We start from the raw sequence: 19538 nt of genomic DNA, 5'->3' as shown, positions 1-19538 counted from the left end.
GTACTTTAGAAAAAGTATAAAGTAGCAAGGTGCATTACTTGAGAAAATGTACTTCAGGATATTTGTTGTATAATAGTAAGACTGACAACACGTCATCACGCAGTGTTTGGATAGGTCCTCAGTCATAGCCACAGTTAATATGGTTTAATTATAAGTAATTGTTCCTCTGTGTTTTTAACCAAATACAAGTGGAGCTTTTACCAGCCAGTGTCTCAGGGCCGTACAGTTACATTTCTCTAAAGGGCACACGTCATGCTAGATTACTTTCCCAGTGCACCCCATCTCAACCCTGTCGGTTTTGGCAAAATAAATGTTGAGCCCGTTTTTTTCTTCCTCTTCTTAAGTGGTGAGATCATTCTGGATTTGCTATTTTTAGGCTAAGTGGCTGCTTTTGGCTCGGACACTTACTCTCAGAACTGCTGTTAGTGAAACACATGAGGGTGCTGTTTCACCCTTAACACCTAGGTGAAAAGCACTGACAGCAGCCTTGCACACTCACTGCACCTGTTTATATCCAGTGAAAAAGAAAAGACGAGCTGCAGTGGAGATGAGCAAAGAAAAAAGCCACTCCATTAGTGTTTTTACCCTTCACACTCATGTTCTAATTGTTGTTTTCTGTGAGAGCACTTACGCAAGCATGCTACAAATTTTCAAGGGAATGCTTAGAATTTGAACATAATTTGCTTATTTATTTACAAACAGACTTTTTTTCTCTGAATTTGAGAAGTCTAATGAAGTCTTTGATTCCCAAAATTACACCAGGAAACTTATTCCCATCAGAGGTTCCAACATTACAATTACATTTTAGCAAAAGAAGGCAGACAAATGAAAGCACTAATGCATATTTTGTGATCTCAGTTTGCTTTGATCATCACTCCAGTAGCAAGAAAAACAACCAAAAAAAGAATTTCTGCTCAAACAAACAACTAATTTCCCCAGTCACCCACTTCTTAATTAATCTGGACTGTACTAGTCTATGGGGACTTTACTTTAAGTGCTGCTCTGCCAGGATCATGTGCACACCCCTTTTACTTCTCACTGTTTCTGCACTGTCTCTATTAAAATTATACATTATACTGAGGTAGTATTGTGTATGACATCGCCCAGGGGTGTCCAAACATAATGGGCCTCTTATTAGATTTAGACCAGAACATAAAAACCAAGACATAGTGTTTCAGCAGGAGGTAATAATGTGTTTCTGGTGCTCCAGTGAACATGGCATCACTTCCATGTGTGTATTAAAACGCATATAATAATGCATGTTCTTCTTCTTTAATGCCCCTCTGTTAGTTTTGTTGCAGTATGAAACTTATTATTGGTTCATTACTGCAGGAATATGCTTCAAACCAGCTTTTTTCTCCCCTCTTTAAGATCTGCTGTTCATTGCACCACAGAGTCCACCTTCCAAACCCCAGCACCACCACCCTTCCCTCCCTCTCTCCTCCTCTTTTTCTTGCTGCTGCTGCTGCTTCACTCTGCGCTGCAGGTTGAATCCATTGCCCCTATTTCCTGTCACATGGCTTGGAAATAGGATCCCTGTTTTCTACTATCTGGTCTCGTCTTTGTGGTGTCAGTGTAGTAGTAGCTGCAGGAGCTGCCTTGAAGTTCAGGGACTTTTAACGCCGTCCAAAGGGCGACTCCTGCGCAGATCCAGACAGACAGACAGACAGACAGTCAGTCCAGCAGCCTCGCCGGCCGGTCCGCGCATCCGTCCGTCAGGCTGCGCTTCACCTGAGAGCCGCTTCAGACTCTTTAGCCACACGATGGATTCCTGGACGGCCACCTCTGCTCTGCTGCTCGCTGGGTTCATTTCCTCCGCGGCTTTTAGTCACTTCGACACCGGTAAGTCAAACTTTTCTGGTCGCCTTTTCACGGGATGAATTCCGTCTCTAAAGTTTTCCTCCTCCTGCGCGCCGGAGAAGCGAGAGAAATGTTACGCCGCGCAGCAGAAAGTGCATTACTGTTGCAAAGTGAGAGTTTCTTTTGAGACCAGCTAGCAACTTCATTCATATTTAACCCATCCAAATCCCACTGTTGCTCCAAACCCCGTAAGCTGCTTCATGGAGAGGTTTCCCGGAGCGCAAAAGGGGGGGGGGGAGATCGTGTTGTTGTTTGGTTGGCACGTTGAGGTGTCGGTGGAGCGGAGTGGCGGGTTACATCCACACCTAGTAGGGTAAATATTTGTGTCCAAGCCGTATCCAAATATGTCCCGGTGTCTGGGCAATCTGGGGGAAAGAAACGTTTACGCATCATGGGGACTATGTGTTGATCCAAACGCGTCATTTCGATTTAAGCCTTTCATCCAAACCAGCAGCTTTTTACGCACAGGATTCCCCAATTCCTCCTACGCTGCTTGTCTCACGTTTACCTCCTATGCACCTTTTACATTTACTGCATATTCCACTTTCATTTCAGTACTTTCAAAAAAATCCATCCTAATATTACCACTGTTCGCACCGCACTGCTTGGCTATTGTTGCTGTAATTAAACGGTTCCCCCCTCCACCGGAATGAACTTGAAACCCACGGCTCAGTCATCTGATATCATCTATTTAATTCGCCATCCAGCTCCGATGAGCACGCAGGGGTTCGCTTTTCCTCTTCAAAGTTGCAGCCGGATCCCCTCCTTTCCTTCCATTCAAAGAATATTTAGTTGAATGTGAATATCTAATAATGATGACCGCACAAACCGAGCTGCTCCTTTCTGTAATTTGCGCCGCGTTTCATGTCGCAGCAGCAAATCCTCGTGCTTTCCTTTTTAATTTTTTTGTCTCTTAATTATACCCTTGGATTTCAAATTAGAGGGTCCACCATCTGGGCTAGTGCGTAAGTACTCCCATGTGTACCTATGTATTAACAAAGTATTTAAAGCAATGGTATTCCCCCTCATAACACTGGAGAAGGGGAAAAAAGGGCCAAGTTTGTGTTTAGTTAAAGTCATCTGTGCCATATTTACTGTTCAGTAAAACAATAATTTAATGTGTCTACAAGAAGTCAGGCTCTTGTTGTAAATGCAAGGTATGACTCATGTTCTCTATGGTTGGATATCCTGACTTAATATGTTTGAACTGTGCAATTAAAAGGTCAAACTGGATGTGAAACCCGACAGCACCTGAGGGCAAAACACACAATTAAAGCTTTCTGCATTTACAGTGACACACACAGCTGCTTCCTCATCTTGCTTTGTTGTTATTATTAGTGGTGCTAATTTGTTTTATTGCATATTCCAGCGTCATTCTCTGAACACTATGAATATGTCTGTGATGTTATTAAGAAAAAAAAAGAATATGGGCCACTTAGCTTCTTACCTCGGACTTGCAGCAGCTTCGTAATGCTGTCCAGAAAGCCAGAAAGCCGCTGTTGCTTTTTGTGACGGAGCATCTGGAACATTTCCACTGGAGGGCTTTCACTGCCCCGTGGAGTGCAGCATTGCATGAAGCAGAAGCGTTTTAACAGCAAAAGTGCTTTTCATCTGAGAGATAATCACACGCAGAGCTGTATACGCACACAGGTGAAAATGTGTGAAAGGGTCAGAGATGACATGTCGCTTGTACGTAGCTGTGGAGCGGTTAAGTGCCTTTATGCAACCTATAATGTGAGAATCTTCCACCGAGCACACTTCATTCTCTCAGTATAGGGTATTAGTCAGCCACAGACTCTTATCCATAATGTATATGATTACTCCTCCACCTGAACTCAGAGGCTTTATAAAGAAACTTGTGCGTCTGGCTGGTGCCTGCCACTGCTCTTTTGGCAGCTGCTTAGGCCCTTCACACAAATGTACACACAAATGGAAGCTGTCAAAATGAGGCATAATTGAGTTGCTCTATAAGCTGCTGATGATGTAGGTCATGGTGTTGGTGTACTGAAGCAAGCTCGTGCTGGTTAATTGCGTGAGATTTATGTTATTCTTGACGCTCCTGGTGTCCATGGCAGGTAAAAACCGAGTTGTATGTCTTTTGTTTTTGTAAAAAGGTGCATCATCTTTTAGAGCTGGAAGTTGAGGCGACTTGTTGATGAAGCGGCCAGCGTTGATGTTACAGTAATGCCCTGATCCTTTTGAGATTCAGTGGCAGAGTGAGCAGGCTGTTTTCCTGTTCGTACATGCACATATAGCCCACAATCTGTCTTATTGGTTCCCTGTTTGGTGTGGAGGAATGATTAAAGCAGAAATACGCTTATTTGCCTTCCTGCCGACTCTTTGATGAGAACACACCACTCCTATATCTATCTATGAAGCAACAGCCAGCTGGAGATGAGGTTAGCTTGCAAGACTGGAATAGAGATAACACAATCCACCTATCAGCACCTTTGAATTTCATTAATCAACTGTTTATATCTCATTTGTTTAATCTGTGCAAAATTGACAATATATCATTTAATTAGTGTCGATTTAGTGGCCTGTTTTTAACATGTAAGCATTAAGTTTTTTTGCATCTCTGCTAAACGCTGTGAATTAGAGATAGCTCAGCAGTGAATGCTAAATTGCTTTTCATACTTTTTTTTTATGCTTTAACTCTCTGAACTCCCAAACCTGCCAGCGGTTTTTGTAAAGCGTGTTATTGTTTTTAAAAAATTATGAAAATGACACTGTTTTTCTGAGCTGGAAACTGTAAAAACAGAAATGGTTGTTAAATCTTTAGCTTTTCAACAGTCCACGCATCTGTGATGTGCTGTCAGATGATATGACCTGATCAAATCTTAAAATCCTGACTTTTCGTTATGCTACTTTATTCAGTACATCTTGTTTAAAAAGTAGCCTGTTTGCACCAACCAGTTTCTGTGAAAAACAAAATTTTTGTGTTCCTTTGTGCAACCATAAAGCCATGAGTGACTCGACTGTGATCCACAGTCATGTGACAGAAATTCTGAAGTTGTTTGGGCTGAACAAGGCTGAACTGCAGGCTTTGATTGCACACACACACACACACACACACACACATACATATATATATATATATATATATATATATATATATATATATGTCACAGTAGAGATGGCAATTCAGTAGAATTGCCAATTCTCCTAGTAGCGATGCCCATCGCAATCTCTACTAGGAGAATTGCCAATTCTTCTAGTTTCCGTCATATCGTTACCGCGCCCCTAGAGGTCTGGCATGTGTTTTACAGTGTTTCCATGCGTATCGAGTGCATTCGTGTAGACGCATACAATTTCTGAGACGCCTTCGTCTTTACAGCGATCGTTTTTGAAACTGTTCAGCGTTTCATCTTCGTGTGGACAGGGCCTAGGAGAATTGCCAATTCTACTGAATTGCCATCTCTACTGTGACATATATATATATATATATATATATATATATATATATATATATCCGTAGTATATAGAGTCACAGCTTTCTCTCCTGGTTCATGTGGGTGTTCATGAATTCTTGGATGGATGCTGATTCCAACTTTTGTTTTTGGTTTTGTTTGTATTTTTTGCCATTGTAACAGTCGTACTACTTAAAGACATTTTTAAGCTCTCTGTCTTCATATTACAGTGATAAATGAGCTCACAGTGTGCAGATGTTACAGGAGGTTAGACAGGAGATAAAACATGTTCATTAGAGAGCTTTATAGGTGACTGTGAGTAGATCTTGTTGCTCTTTCTTCTATTTACTAAACCACACGCTCCTGGCAAATATGTGTATTAAAAAGGTATCTCAGTCCAGGAGCAAATCTTTAAATCTTTACCCATTCTTGTAAAATTCTGGATAGAGGTAGGTATCCAGACTTGCAGAAATGACTCAGATGAAACAATATGAAAATGAAAAATACTTCCTCAGTGTGTCTAGTCATTTGCAACCAAGGCAAAAAGGTTAGAAATTGAGATTTCTGAGTCCATTTTTTGCACTCATGAACGAGATTCACAGCCTGTGTATCGCTGGACTGTCTTCCATGTACCTTTAAAGGAAATCAGTTAGCTTTGGTTGTGTCGAGCTGAGGCTTGAAAAGGGCAGGCTGTGACATTTGGCCAATATGGAATACACTCCCATGATGTGATCATAGAAGACAGAGCTGTCAGAAATACGTCCTGATGAAAAAAACATCAGGTTAAGATCTCAACTAACTGGAACTTGGACTGATGGAAGGAAGGTGAGAGGTGCCTTTTGGGCTTTCGTTTCAACTAGAGCCTTTGCCAAGCCTCTACTTAACTAGACATGCATGAAGTAACTTGTAAGGCCACACTGGGGAAGATATGCAAAGGCGACTTTTTCTGTGCAGTGATGTAGCTGAACAAACTACCCTCCTTCTGAAGCGGAGATATTTAAAGCTTTTTACTTTCTTTCAGCACTTGAAGCAGTGCAGGCGCCAAACAGAGTGATGTGCAGATGATGGATGGATGTGTTGGGATTCTTCTTTGTAGGCCGACTTGCGTATAAGCTGCTGCATAAACTGGCAACCATCTGTTGCATCTGGCAACCTGCTTTGCTTCCTGCTCCACGTCTAATCGCTGTCCAGCAGGGCATGATGTTGGCCTAGACTCCGTCGGATCCATCACAGTCGACCACAGACAGAAGTGAGCATCATGCAGCGCAGTGAGCGAACGAGGCGATCGCGGTTTGTAAGACAGAACCGACATCTGAACAGTAGCTCACGCAGAGGATGGGATTGTAGCGTTTCAGTCCTGGCAACAGCTATGCAGCTTCTGTGTGGCATGTGATTGATAAGAGTCAATAGTGAATGGATTGTGTTATTTTCAGATGTTTGGCTCAGCATCAAGTCAGGAGTGTGCTGCCGGTGTGTGTTTGTTTTTGTGTATATGCTCACCTGTCAGTGAAAAGCAGCAGAGAGCACGATGCCAGGAGCCTTTTCCGATTTCAGTGGAAGCAAATCCGTCATATTTGTTTTCTTTTTTCATGTATTTCTGTTTTTGTTTTTTTTTAAACCTCCCTTTGCGTTTAGTTGTGATATATCATTACGTCACTTTATTCAACATATAAAAATTTGCCAAAAATTAACCATTTGTGCTAACAAGATTTTGTGAAAAACAAAAAACTCTGTGCTCCTCAGTGGAACCGTGAAGCCATGTGTGACTAAGCAGTGACCAACAATCATGTGACTAAAAATTCTTCTAATAATTCTATTCAGTTATCAAGTGCTGAAAACTGTTAAAGGTCATCTGTTATTGGTATTTTCTATGGTTTTCTTGCACTTATACATCAACCAAAGTCATCAGCATGTGGAGTTTGCACTATTGTCTAGGAACTTTAGATACTGAATTTCTTCTGATTTCTTTAATTTTGTGACAGATTAATTAACAAATCCAGAAAATGCAAAGAGTACCATCATCGAGTTTGAAAGAGCAGCAAATTCACACTTTTAATACAAGTTCAGCTCTACATGTGTGTGTCTAAAGTTCAAATGTGAGGCAGCTGTAACCATCTGGAGTCCCAATAAACTCCCAATGTTCCTGCTTAAGATTTTAAAGGGGCCATGTCAAGTGTCAAAGCTGAAGGTCTCACATCCTCTTCTCATATACTCGAGCCTCACCCACACACAAACAACACACTCCACTTTCTGTCTTTCCCCAACACTCCCCCATTCACCCGTCACCGTACCCCCCCCCCTCATCGACTTAATCTTCTCTCCACTTGTAAACGTAGCCCATACACTGCAGTTTATGACTCAGCTCCGTCAACGTTTGTAACCTCCAAGACAAGAAGGATCTGTGTGTGAATCAGAGCTGCTCCAGCCTCAGAGGGATAATAACAGGCCATCCTCAGCCGTTTGAAGGAACTCGAGCTTGTGTTGGCAGAGGTGGTCATGATGGTTTGAGGAGAGACGGCGGTTGTTAAGGACTTTAACATAAGGGTAAACCCTCGGTGCTCAGCGTGGGGAGTGTCAGGGAGCATTATAGGAAGAGAGTGCATGGGGTCTGGGTCTCAGATGTGGGTACTGCGGTCCTTCCTCCTCCCCCTTCCTGCTTTTCCGGTTCAGAGATGGAGATGGAAACCTCTCCTCCCCCTGGTGAGCTTCTGTGCAGCAGACATACGTTCAGACAAACCGCTCGCTTACGTTGACGTGCTGTACTGTGTGTACTCTCAGCTACACATCTACTGTGAGTTGCTGTTCAGGATGTCTGGAAACCAGTGGGAGTCTGTTTCCATTACTTAGCTTTGGAATCAGGATTTGAGTAAATTAGAAATGTATAGTAGCTTGTTGAGCGACCAGTCTTGTTTTAATTGAGTACAAAAAGTAAGAGGATTTCTAAATTTTACATAACATTCATACATTGAGCTTGGATATCCGTCTGCTAATGAAGACGGTGAGATATGTGGTCCTTAAGACAATCAGCACTAATTGATGATTCTCATAGTGGATTAAATGGAAGTGCTTTTGTGTATGGTGGCAAATTTATAGGGAATTAGCACCCAATTTTGCAGTTCTCCTTCACTCTGCATACTGTTTCAGCTTAATTTTCTTGACTTTTTTTTTTTTTTTTTTTACAAGTCTCAGCTCCATTGTTTCGTTTCACTTATTGTCTCACCAGCCATAAATCTCTTAAAAACAACTAAAATCAGTGACTAGTTGGTGAATATGGTGGAACTTATAGCAGCAAAAGAGACAAACATGAATTTCTGAAGTTGTTGGAGACAAACCAAAGCTAAAGGAAGAGTGAATGTTTTATTCTAATTTATTTTTCAGGTGAACAGAGATATAACTCCAAATAAATTCTGTTTCTCTCTGTGGTTGTTTGATAGTGTGTTCATTATATCAAGGTCATAATATGTCAGTGTTGTGTTTACAGTTTTCTCCTCTACCCCAAGTTGTCAAACCTTTATGATAGTTTTGTTTTTCATATTTTCCTTTTGCTTGTACGTGGATATCAGATGTTTTTTTTCCTGTAGCAAGCAGAATTATAATACACTGTACTGAGTGACAGGTGACCAGTAGCAAGGCTGAAAGTTTGATAGTGTAATAATACTTTTCTATTCATTCAGGTGACTTGTTTAGGAATAATTTTTTTCCAAAAAAAATGCTGCTATGCTTGCAGCTATGCCTATGTTGTATTTATCCTCACTATTTTAATTTAATCTGACCAGTTTCTTAGTGTCCATGTATGATACCAGGCAAAGTTGCCAATAACAGGTAAAAACTGTATTTTGCATCCAGTTTCTATACACTCAGCTGATTTCTACATAACTGCTACTTAGACTTAACTACTTAAATGTGTTAGCTGTGGCCCTTCCACCGTAACATGATCAATGGCGTTGATTTGTAGTGATTAGATAGATAGATAGATAGATAGATAGATAGATAGATAGATTAAACCTTTATTAATCCCACAGTGGGGAAATTTACAACACTAAATAATAATCAGTCTGTTTGATCCACAGTCCAAGCATCAAGAGCAACTAATTGTGGTTTTGTTTTAAACTTTTCTGTGTGCAATATAATCTGTTTAGAAAGATTAGCAGCAGGGATATACAATGCTTTTGCTTTAGATATCAAATGTGCTGATACTTTTTTAACTTATTTTGGCTGATTGCTGATACAGAGACCTACATGTACTTGTATTTTTTCCAGTTATTTACTCAGAGCATCAGTAACCAACACTAGAGCTGAAGAATAGGCAAGAAAACATTATATTGTGGTTGTTGTGACAGTTACTGCTGTTGTTGTATGAGCCATGATTTTAGTGGGTAATTTTTGCACCTTTTTCCACCCCCCAAAATATAAAAACATTCCCTTCTGTCTGGAGCATGCGGTTATAGGACATCTCTGTAGCACCATGTTGCTTCATTTATAATAATATATGCTGTGGCACATCTTAACCTTTATAACAACAATTGTAGCTCCTTGTCAGTTTTGTGATTTCCATATTTTAATTATTATTCAGCCCTAATTAACATATTACTCCTACTTTTATCGTATGTAAAGATTTTTAGCTGCACACATTCACTGGGCAAACCTTCTTCAATGTACGTTAACACATGGCATACATTTTTACATGACAGTTGCAAACTAACCTAAACTTTTAACCTGACAGGCATTATCAGCCTTATTAGCAGCTGCTGAGAACAAATAATTGCATTTTAAAGTGTAGCTGTTATTGACTTTAACAATCTTCCTCCTTCACTGGATTGAGTTTCGACCACTATCTTCATATATGACAATCAAACTATTTGGATAAATAGATTACTCTGTAGCTATGAGGAAACACGGGTTGAGTAAAAGCTGTTATTCTCTTTTTTCTGACTTTTGCGCTAATGTGAGTCCTTTGCCTTTCAGTCAAGGACATGCAAAGATGTCTGCATCAATCACAGGACAGAGTAATCTACCGGGGGTACACGTGGCTGCTTTTGCTGTCTGTTCTCTCATCACTCACTGGAATGATGAGTAAGCTGACAAGTGGGCTAATCTCTCTAAAACGCTTATACACCCCATAAAACTTTGCACTCCTTTAAAGGTCCTGCAGGTTACTCACAGGTCCAGTCATTACGACCTGGTTGTTTTCACAGTGAACCCTGTCAGCCTGTCTCCTCTTTGTGTTGCATCCATGCATAATGAGGCGCACACCAGCACATATGGAGGCCTCGTAAATCTTCAGTGGAGTGGTGGAATGCCCCAAGAGGTTAAGTTTAGCAAAGAACACAAAACACACTAACAAAACCCAACTACACTCGTTAACGGCAACTGGCACTGGAACTGTTAATTGAAATGCTAAAATGCTAGTTTGCACACGGAGGGAGTAACACATACAACTGTGCTATCACCACCGCATGGTGAGGCAACTTGGAATCAAATTATTTTAAAGTGTACTTGAAATATGAACACTGAGAGACACTGACAGAAAATTAATTACTATTGCAGTTGTGATAGTTGTTACTTTATCGAGCAAAAAGTGATTAATCTCTGTGTTGCTTCCTGACATCTTATATCATTAGAAACTCAGTATTCTTGCATTTAGACAAAGCAGCAAAATACGATAGACAATTTCACTTTCTTATGTTTTATATGGAACTGTTGTACCAAACCTTAAGAATGATTAAGAGAGAGATTATTTCATTAGTTGCAAATTTACTCTTCTCCAAAAAAAGTTGCTCTTCCTCTGAGTAGCACCAAATTTTCTGGTCCATTTGTTTGATGGTTTGCTTGTCAACGAGGTAGATTTCAAAGCTAGTAACAGTGACACTAGCTCACCATAGCTACTTAGTAAAACAGCTGCAGGTGGACGGCAGAATTAACGTTAACATCAATATTTTTAAGCTATGCATTATTTAATCTTAGTTCTTCATAACAAAGGTTTTTCCTCAGTGTCACTATGTGTTTGTTTTGTCTTTATTAGCTGTTTTCATCTGCTATCATTGGTGAGCTGCTGTCGGCACCACAACGGCGGCTGCGGCGGCATCAAAATTTGACTCAGTATTCAAAGAATCAAGGCTTCGAGAGTAGATTCCAGAGTTTTTATCTGTCACATACTTATGCAGAATGTGCAGTGAAATGGAAAGGGAATGTTCCTCAAGGCTGTGTAATAACAGTAAGACATTATAAAAGAAGATTCTTTAAAAAAAAAATAGACATTTTCATGATAGAGTATGGGAATATTTTAAATCATCACACACGTGTACGAAAACCTTGACAGAAACATGCAGATGCTGCTCAGTTGGAGACACTTTACTTCTCTCCTGTGCTCACATTTAATTCACATGTAATTCCCCAAAAAAGCTGTTTCCAGTTAAAATACTTTTTGTTTCTATAGTCAGAAGGGAATGAGTATCAAATAGTGACTGAAACATGATCCATTGAGACTGCAGCAGTCACGTCCAAGCTGCTGCTGTGCATCACTAAAATCACCAGACACGTAAGTTAAAGACAACGTTAATGAGAAAATGAGTTCCTTTATTTGTTCTGCGCTTGTCAAGTGTCCACCATATCCATTCTGCACTTTGTTTAATATGCAGACTGAACTTTGTCACTCTTTTGAAGGTGTTTAATAGAAACTTGGATTTCTTTGGAGAGGCACTAACTTAAATGATAAACTCTCTTTTTTGTATTTTTATTTTGACTTTTCAGTTCACACCACAATTTTGGGCTTTAATACTTAAATCTTCCTTACCTTTTGTACTATGCTGCATTATGAAAGAATTTGGAGAAAAAATACTCTTGACAATAACTGAAAAGTCAGTAAAATAGTCAAGATAATCAATAGAAAAATAGTTGTGAGTGGCAGCCCTATGAAGTGATGATAGATGAGAAGCCCAGGAAACGTACATTCATTGAGAAGCCAGGCTTGAAGGCTAGAAAGTCTAGAATGAAAGAAAATACACCAGAGTATTTTTCTTTTTGCATATCCCAACTCTCTTGATACTCAGCATGTCTTGACTTGTGAAGACAGGCCAAAGTTTTGAAGAATTTCCTCATTTACTTGGCTAAAAGTAAGTTGAATCTGGCTCATAGTTGGGAACAGAAGAGAAAAAAAAACCATCCAGTTCAGAAATGTGTGCTTCTATGTCAATCTGCTGCCCATTTACTTCCTGTTAACCTCTGGGTGGTGCCCTGCAAAGGTCAAGTTGTGGGCAACGCCCTTGTTCTCCCATGCCAAGGGACTGGACCGCCCATAAAACCACCAACCACTAAGACGGAGAAACGGACCTAGTTATTATAAACACAATCATGCTTATTATCGTGCCACTGTGAATATCGTCCTGTCGTGTTCAAAGGCTTACGCTCATTTGATCGAAGTACCTCCCTCTGTGTTGTTCCCCGTACTTTCCGCTTCTCTTTTAAAACTTCCGCCGCGTGCCACTCTTTCATTTTTCTCTCACCTCGTGCAAATCACCACCTGCTTGGGCGGTTGGATGGCCGACCCGGCATGCAAAGCAGCCCGGCCAGTTCTGGCTTCAGGATCCATGATGGCGATGGTGGTGCGTGGAGAGTCCCCCCTCGCAGGTGACGAGGCATGACAGATGCGATAGTCGTGTAAAGCACAGGGCGTCCCCAAACAACGTGCTGCAAGGTTGAGCGTGTCACTTCAGTGCCTGATCCACGGAGGCGGTCCTGTGAGACAACATGGAATTAAGCTGTCAAGCTGCTGCCGGCTGTACACAACTGTCAGGGCTTGAAAGAGATAAACAATGTTTAGGTGGGAGAGTGCGCTCATGTGGTCAGAATACTGGTTTGTGAGGTTTTGTTGCTCAAAGGTCAGTCACGACTAGTCAGTGTTTTTCTGAATGACTGTGACGTGTTGGTTTTGAATGGAGCAAAGTAATACACTTACTTATTCTCTCACGAGTTTGTATCAAACTGTCCAGATTGTTCCCCAAGTTGTCTTCCTTCCTCTCTTACAACTGATCTACCTCTCTCTTCCCATTTTAATACTGTTATGCGTGAGCCGTGTTCCCTGGCCGCTTGTGTACCTTGACATTTGTGTATGCATGAGGAGACCCTCTCCAGTCAATGCCGGATGACATTCTCTCTGAGCTTTGCTGGTGCTCTCTGCAGCAGTCAGAGCCCATCAGCTGGAACACACTCCAGGGCAGGAGGGTAAATCAAATACTCTGAGAACAGTAATGAAATACCATAGAGCCTGATGTTCTTCTATGAATTCTATTAACTCTCAAACAAACAATTGTTTTCATTATCAAAACTCCGTTCACCGAGAATGGAATTTTGAAGGAGATTTTAAGGCCCTCGGGAGGAAGTGGCTGATGCATGAAAACATTACACAAAATAGAACTTTCTGCCTCAAAGCTGGATTTTTTTTAACAACGAGGACTGAGTGTTATCAGCTCTGGGTGCGCTGATAACGGGAAGTGCAGCTTTGCTGTTTCCTCTCAGCATTCACTAGCTGATGTATTGTTTCTGCGTTTGAAGGAGAACCAAGAAAAAAATGATTAAAGTTTGTTTTGATTTGTTTTGGTACAGGCCCCAAACCATACTGGCTTCCCGTCTCTGTAGTTCTCTTTTTGAACGCACTATTAATAAAGCTTTTGACATAGTATGATTAAGGTAAATTAGCTGTTATTCTTTCTTTGATTCAGACATGTAACATGTTCCAAATATCTCGCCAGAGATTGGCTGGGTGTTTTTACAAAAATCTTCACAGACTAGTTTCAAAGCAACCATGTATTTTTGTGGTGTCACATGCAATTCAGAGTTTTGAGAAGCGTAACCAAGAACATAACGGGAAGATATTGAATTGCTACTGTGTGAGACATGACCTGTCCGTCGAACTTTAGTTCTTTTTATACTGCAGTTATGGTTGGGCCATGGCCACTGAGGTCTGTGCTCTACTGCGGTAGAGTAATGGCAACCACTTTAAATAAATGGAGAGTAATTTCGCTGCTGAGCCTCGGGGTCTGGTTTGTGTCCAGCTGTAGCAGTTTGTGGCCGAAGAGGCAAATTGTCTCCTTTCCTCCTTGCAGGAAACGCCCACAGACAGGACTGACTTGACAAGGCCAAGCAAGTGGACATGGCTAAGTGGACAGAGCAAACATTTGGACAAGTGAAGGGAGCAGACATAGCTAAGTGGACAGCAAACAAAGGAACAAAGCCAGCAGCGGACAGAGCTAAGAAGCCGTGACAAGGAAATGTGCAGTGGATCAGAGAGTGCAGAACGGAGGTCGAACTGCGTGTTTCAGTGTGGTCGCTTTTTGAAAGAATATGGAAATAGATGTCCATTAACTGGAGCTGCGATTCTCTGGCGATAGTTAACTGAGATAAACAGTTCATGGACTTCACTTTACAAATGCAGAGGAACATCTCAGTCAACCGTTTTCACAAACAGCCATTGTTCCTGAAGCTGTGGAGCCGCTCATATCCCATTGCAATGTGAGGCTCTTTGAAAGAGGCTTGAAGTCAAAAGAGATGTAACCCAAGTTGCCAAGAGGCCCTGATTTAGTTGTCTGTCCAGCATCGAAGGTGAATACAGCTCTCAGAGGTGAACACAAAACGGGCCGGGTCTGCAGCAGCCTACATGGCACCAGCCCTCGACCCACACCAACCGAGGGGTGGTCACACTTGGCCGATGCCATGAAACAGAATCTACTGGCCCTCAATAGATCCTCCGTAACAGATCCCTTTCTCAGGGAGGCCGGTGGGATGCCCCCTGTCTTTTACCAGAGCCATCTGGTTCCCAGTACTGTTGCTCTTCCCACAGCCGCACAAACCACAATGAAAAAGGATCGCTTTCACAGTCAAGATCAGGAACTGGAGACGTGGCTGTTTAAAAGGGGTCTGATGTTGAACGCAGTGGTACCCTCTGTAGCAGCCTGTTGTGCTGTTGTTATTGTGTCCTTGAAAGTTCGCTCAGTTGCGGTTTATCTGACAACCTTTTGTGATTTCAAACAGTGGAAATGTGCTCTTGTGGTGCCCTGACCAGGTCACTGTGGCAAGGTAATTAAAAGAAAAAAACTTGAGCATGTTACAAAAACAAGAATCCACCCGCAAATTTAAATTAATCTGGTGACAATGATTGCGGATTGTTCAAACAACAACAATAAGTGATGAGTGCGGCCTGAGATTAAGGCAGAATGTGTTGACATGTAAGAGATTTTCTCCGCAATGTAAATTGATTTAAAGTGTAAAAAATCTAAACATACCAAAGAATGCTGAGGGAACAAACCAGTGCCTCCATCTGTAGTTTACAAAGATAGACAAAACAAACACGCTGGGGCCTTTTTTCTGATGTGTTTACCACTCTCTCCAAACGAGCATGCTGGAGATTCATTGGATGCAGATGGATGCATGTTTGTGCTCAACACATGGAGTCTGTTAATCCACTACTGCGAGCAAGAAGTTGCTCAAACCTCAGTTTTTAAATGTACATTATTGCCATTTTTGTCGAGGCTGACCTACCTTGAGCAAAGTCTCCCCTCCCTCCCGCCTCAGTCAGTCTAATTCCCTGCACTGCCCACAGCGTGAATGAAATCCACCGTTTGTCTGATTTAGTTACATTTAATAACAACACATGGCTCTAAGCTCCCAGACACTTGATCAACTTAAGCCCAATTTCCAGTAACCATGTTGTTCCATCTCTGAGAGGAACATTTACTAAAAAGGGGCCCTCAGAGCTGCATGTAAAGCTCAGGATCCCCAGGCTGGTGTGGCGTCCTGGCCTTGGCGGCTGGATTAGAGAATATCAAGACAGATTGACAGATTACACACATTGTTTTTTTACTTTTCCAGCTACGCCATTTCACACAGCAATGAAGCAAACTGCTTTGATTACAAGGTGATGTCTTCATAGCATCTAAAGATACTAACTTTGAGAACTCATGGGGATTTTTATGGAAATAAATAATCAGTTTCTTTGGGATATAATAAGCAGATTAATTGATAATGATGCAAGCAGCAAGAAACCTCAAATACAAGGAATTTTCCCCATGCAGAAGTGATCAAACTTCAAGGGCTCACAAAATCTATCAACTCAAATGACGAAAAACATCTAAATTAAACATACTTTGTTCACAACCAGTTCCTCTTAACTGTATAACTGGTTCATTAATTACATCTTCAATATATCATATTGTAAGCAAGGTTTAATTTTAAAAAAAGACAAAAATTGCCAGTTTATGCTCTGATTTATAGTCTGGAGCTTGAACCAGAGATAAGTCATCCACCCACTCTTTAGCTACAACTGATGCACTCATTCCCCAAATTAAAATGTTGATGTTGTTTATGACTGCTGGCAAGAAGAATCTTCACAACAGGAAATAACTAATCCAAACAGTTGAGCAAAGTATATAAAACTCTCTTCCAAGCGGCAGCAAATGTCTGTCAGAAAAAAGTAGGATAGTGTTTGGGAGTTCTGCAAAAAAAAGGAAAACATTTCCAGCAACATCTGTGCCCTCGAAGGACACTAAAAGGAATCACACATGACCGGTGTGCAGTTGTTTGACATCCTGTTCTTATTCTTAGAGCCGATCAAAAAACGTCCTTCGATGAGCTGCAGCTTCTCGATTCGCACTGAAAAAGATGAGTCATCATTCTGTTCATAATGATGTATTTTCAGAATAAACAAGGGGAATGGACTGAGCTTTTGATCTGTTTGTTTGTTTGTTTGTTTTTTAAATCAGCAGAGCAGGTCGCATCGATCCCTCCTCCTAAACCTGAGACCTTTATTTATCCTAGTCAAACCTCATCTTCCCTGAACCCTGTAATCACACAGGACCTCTGAGAGAGTGTGTGTTTGGGGGGCGGAGGGTGAGGAGGGGGGAGGTCTGTAATAGTTGCAACAGCACTGACAAGAACTTCAGCTCCAACCAAAACCACATATAATTTACATTCTTCAGATACCGGCTAAACCTGAGCACAAACAGGACAATCGAAAACAGGTGTGTTTAGCGGCAACCCATCTCTTATTCCGCCGTGGCTCACCTTTCCGTGAGGTGCTGTCCGGCTTTCATGTCAGCTCGAGGTGGCTTTACTCTCTGATGTGCATCGCTGTGTGCGAATCCAAATGTTAAGGCAGGAGCAACACAAAGCGGGTGAGAGACAGAGCGCACAGGAGGCGAGCCGAAGCCGCACAGCTTACACGAGGCTACCACAAAATTGATTGGCGCATTTGAAAAGGCCGGCCTATTGTGAAAAGAGGAGTCAGGCCAGTTGACAGACGTGTGCACTCAAACGCACAAACATGTTAGCTCACACACACCCTCAGTGGGCGATATATCTACAGTGCAGCGATGAGTGGGTGAGAATGGCATCACCACAATGACACTGGTCCCACCACTGAGGGAACAAAGGAGCCTGTGTGTTTTTGTGTGTCCTTCCTTCCTTCCTTCCTTCCCTCGACTTTGGATCCATCTTAAAATACTGCGGCTGCTCTACTGATGAAAATTGCTCCCTTTCATTCTCACTGTAAGTGCATCTGGGGCGAAGTATGGGTATGAAGAGAGGGAGGAGGGGGAAAAAAGAGCTGGAATGATGAGGGTAGGAGTGCAGATTAATGCGTGTTTTGTCACTGCATGTGTTTATCGGGGCATCTGACAGTACAAGTTGACTGAGGGATCATTTTACCATCCGTGTACAGGCAAAACAAAAAAGAAGAGTAAGCTTAAAACACCCCCATGCGAGGTGTGCACGGCCATTAGCAACAGTGAGCCATCATGACTTGTATCACCAGCCGTAGATCTTCTAGTTATCAAAGGCTGCTTGCAAAGATGAGCCCATATAAGGATGACATGCATTAGAAACACATATTTTCTCTCTCTCAAGCCCAGCATCGCTTGTTTGTTTGTTAGTAAAGGGCCCCAGCATGCAGCTGCACCACACATCTCCTTCAAACTCAGACCCCTGGCATTGGGGTCTGTGTGTGCTGTTAATTTTACAAGCCTGGGCTTTGTCGGCCCTGTCTATAATGGGGAAATGCGAAATAAACCAAGTGTTCACTTCACTGGTGCTATGTACAAGAAGGAGAAAATTAGAGCCTGGGTTAACAATCTGCGGTATCATAAAAACGGTCTTTGTCCCACCCTGACTCGCTCTGTTTGCCTCTCCGTTTACCTCTCTTCTTTTCTTTTCTGCTTAATTTCGCTTCCCCTGCCGTCACTCTGTCTTTCACAATCCCTGCTGCAGTCTCAGCGCTCTCCTCTAATTTGCTGTTTGGTTTAATTTAAGATGGATCGATCCCAGGCGGCCTAACTGTGCACCTTGGTTAGCTCTAAACTGAACGCCCTCAGCTTCTCTACCTCCACTCCTTCACTTGTAGTCTCCCGGCTGCACAGGCCCTGTTTGCTCTAGTGTCAGATTTGGTTTTGAGCAGGTTCAGTTGCATGTGTTGAGTATGCAGGAGATTTCCTCTTCTATTTGTTTAGCCCTGCAACCCCTGTCATCTTATTGTAAGCAGAGGGATGTGATTTTAAGTTAGTGTAGGAGAACCTATGTGAAACAAGGACGCCATTAGAAGTGAAGAAGCTTTTAATGCTTGGAAATCTGGCCTACTTTCTGGCACGTGTTGAGAGTGTTTTGAAGAAATTTGGAAGGCGATACCAGTGGGAGGCAAATGAACAAAACATCCCCATCCACCCTCATGTCAGGCTGGCTGGCGGGTCCCGGATGTCGAGGGTTTTTTGCCAGCGACTTTTTCCCCTCAGGGTTTCAGCAAATCTCTGAATGTCCTTTACGTCATTGTCAAAGTCTGCAGCCCATCAGTCACTCCCTGAATGTCTGCCAAGCGAAAACTCAAAATCATCCCACCTCGCTCCATCCTTGTCCATTCACCGAGCCAAAACTAACCTTGTCCATCTGTGTTGTGTTTTGTCAGTTATCATTTTTAGCCACTACGGGAAATCCTACAAAGGTGCTTGTTTTTATGAGCTTTAGTATGTTTGCTGATTAATTTTTCAGAATGACTCTGGACATAATTTTAGGGCCAGCAAGCCGCTTGTGGCAAAAAAAAAAATATATATATATATATACACACAACCTTTTATGTTTTCCATTTTTGCAACAAGCGACTTCAAACAGAGGGGATTTTGGCAGCGCTTTTAGCCCACCACTGGCAGATTAGACTCTTTCCATTACGGAGCTAAATAATAGAGGCCGCACAAAAACGAGATGGGGCCATGTTTTATAGGTGCTACCCAGCAA

The 19538-nt window shown here is 41.9% G+C and overlaps 1 protein-coding gene across 2 annotated transcripts in view; it reads left to right on the top strand.

The window, feature by feature from the left end:
- The first annotated feature begins 767 nt into the window (after positions 1-767).
- The window catches only part of kremen1 (kringle containing transmembrane protein 1), a 68049-nt gene continuing 49278 nt past the window's right edge, over positions 768-19538 (top strand). The window contains exon 1 of one of the 2 annotated variants that reach the window (XM_022207131.2): positions 768-1842. In XM_022207131.2, coding sequence (XP_022062823.1) covers positions 1764-1842 — 79 coding nt within the window. In that variant the 5' untranslated portion in view covers positions 768-1763. The remainder of the gene's footprint in view (positions 1843-19538) is intronic. The other variant, XM_022207132.2, reaches the window with a different exon arrangement.

The sequence above is a fragment of the Acanthochromis polyacanthus genome, chromosome 7, assembly GCF_021347895.1.
Source record: "Acanthochromis polyacanthus isolate Apoly-LR-REF ecotype Palm Island chromosome 7, KAUST_Apoly_ChrSc, whole genome shotgun sequence".
Taxonomy (NCBI): Eukaryota; Metazoa; Chordata; class Actinopteri; family Pomacentridae; genus Acanthochromis; species Acanthochromis polyacanthus.
The sequence above is the reverse complement of the archived record's forward strand: the minus strand, read 5'-3'. Positions and strand labels throughout refer to the sequence as shown.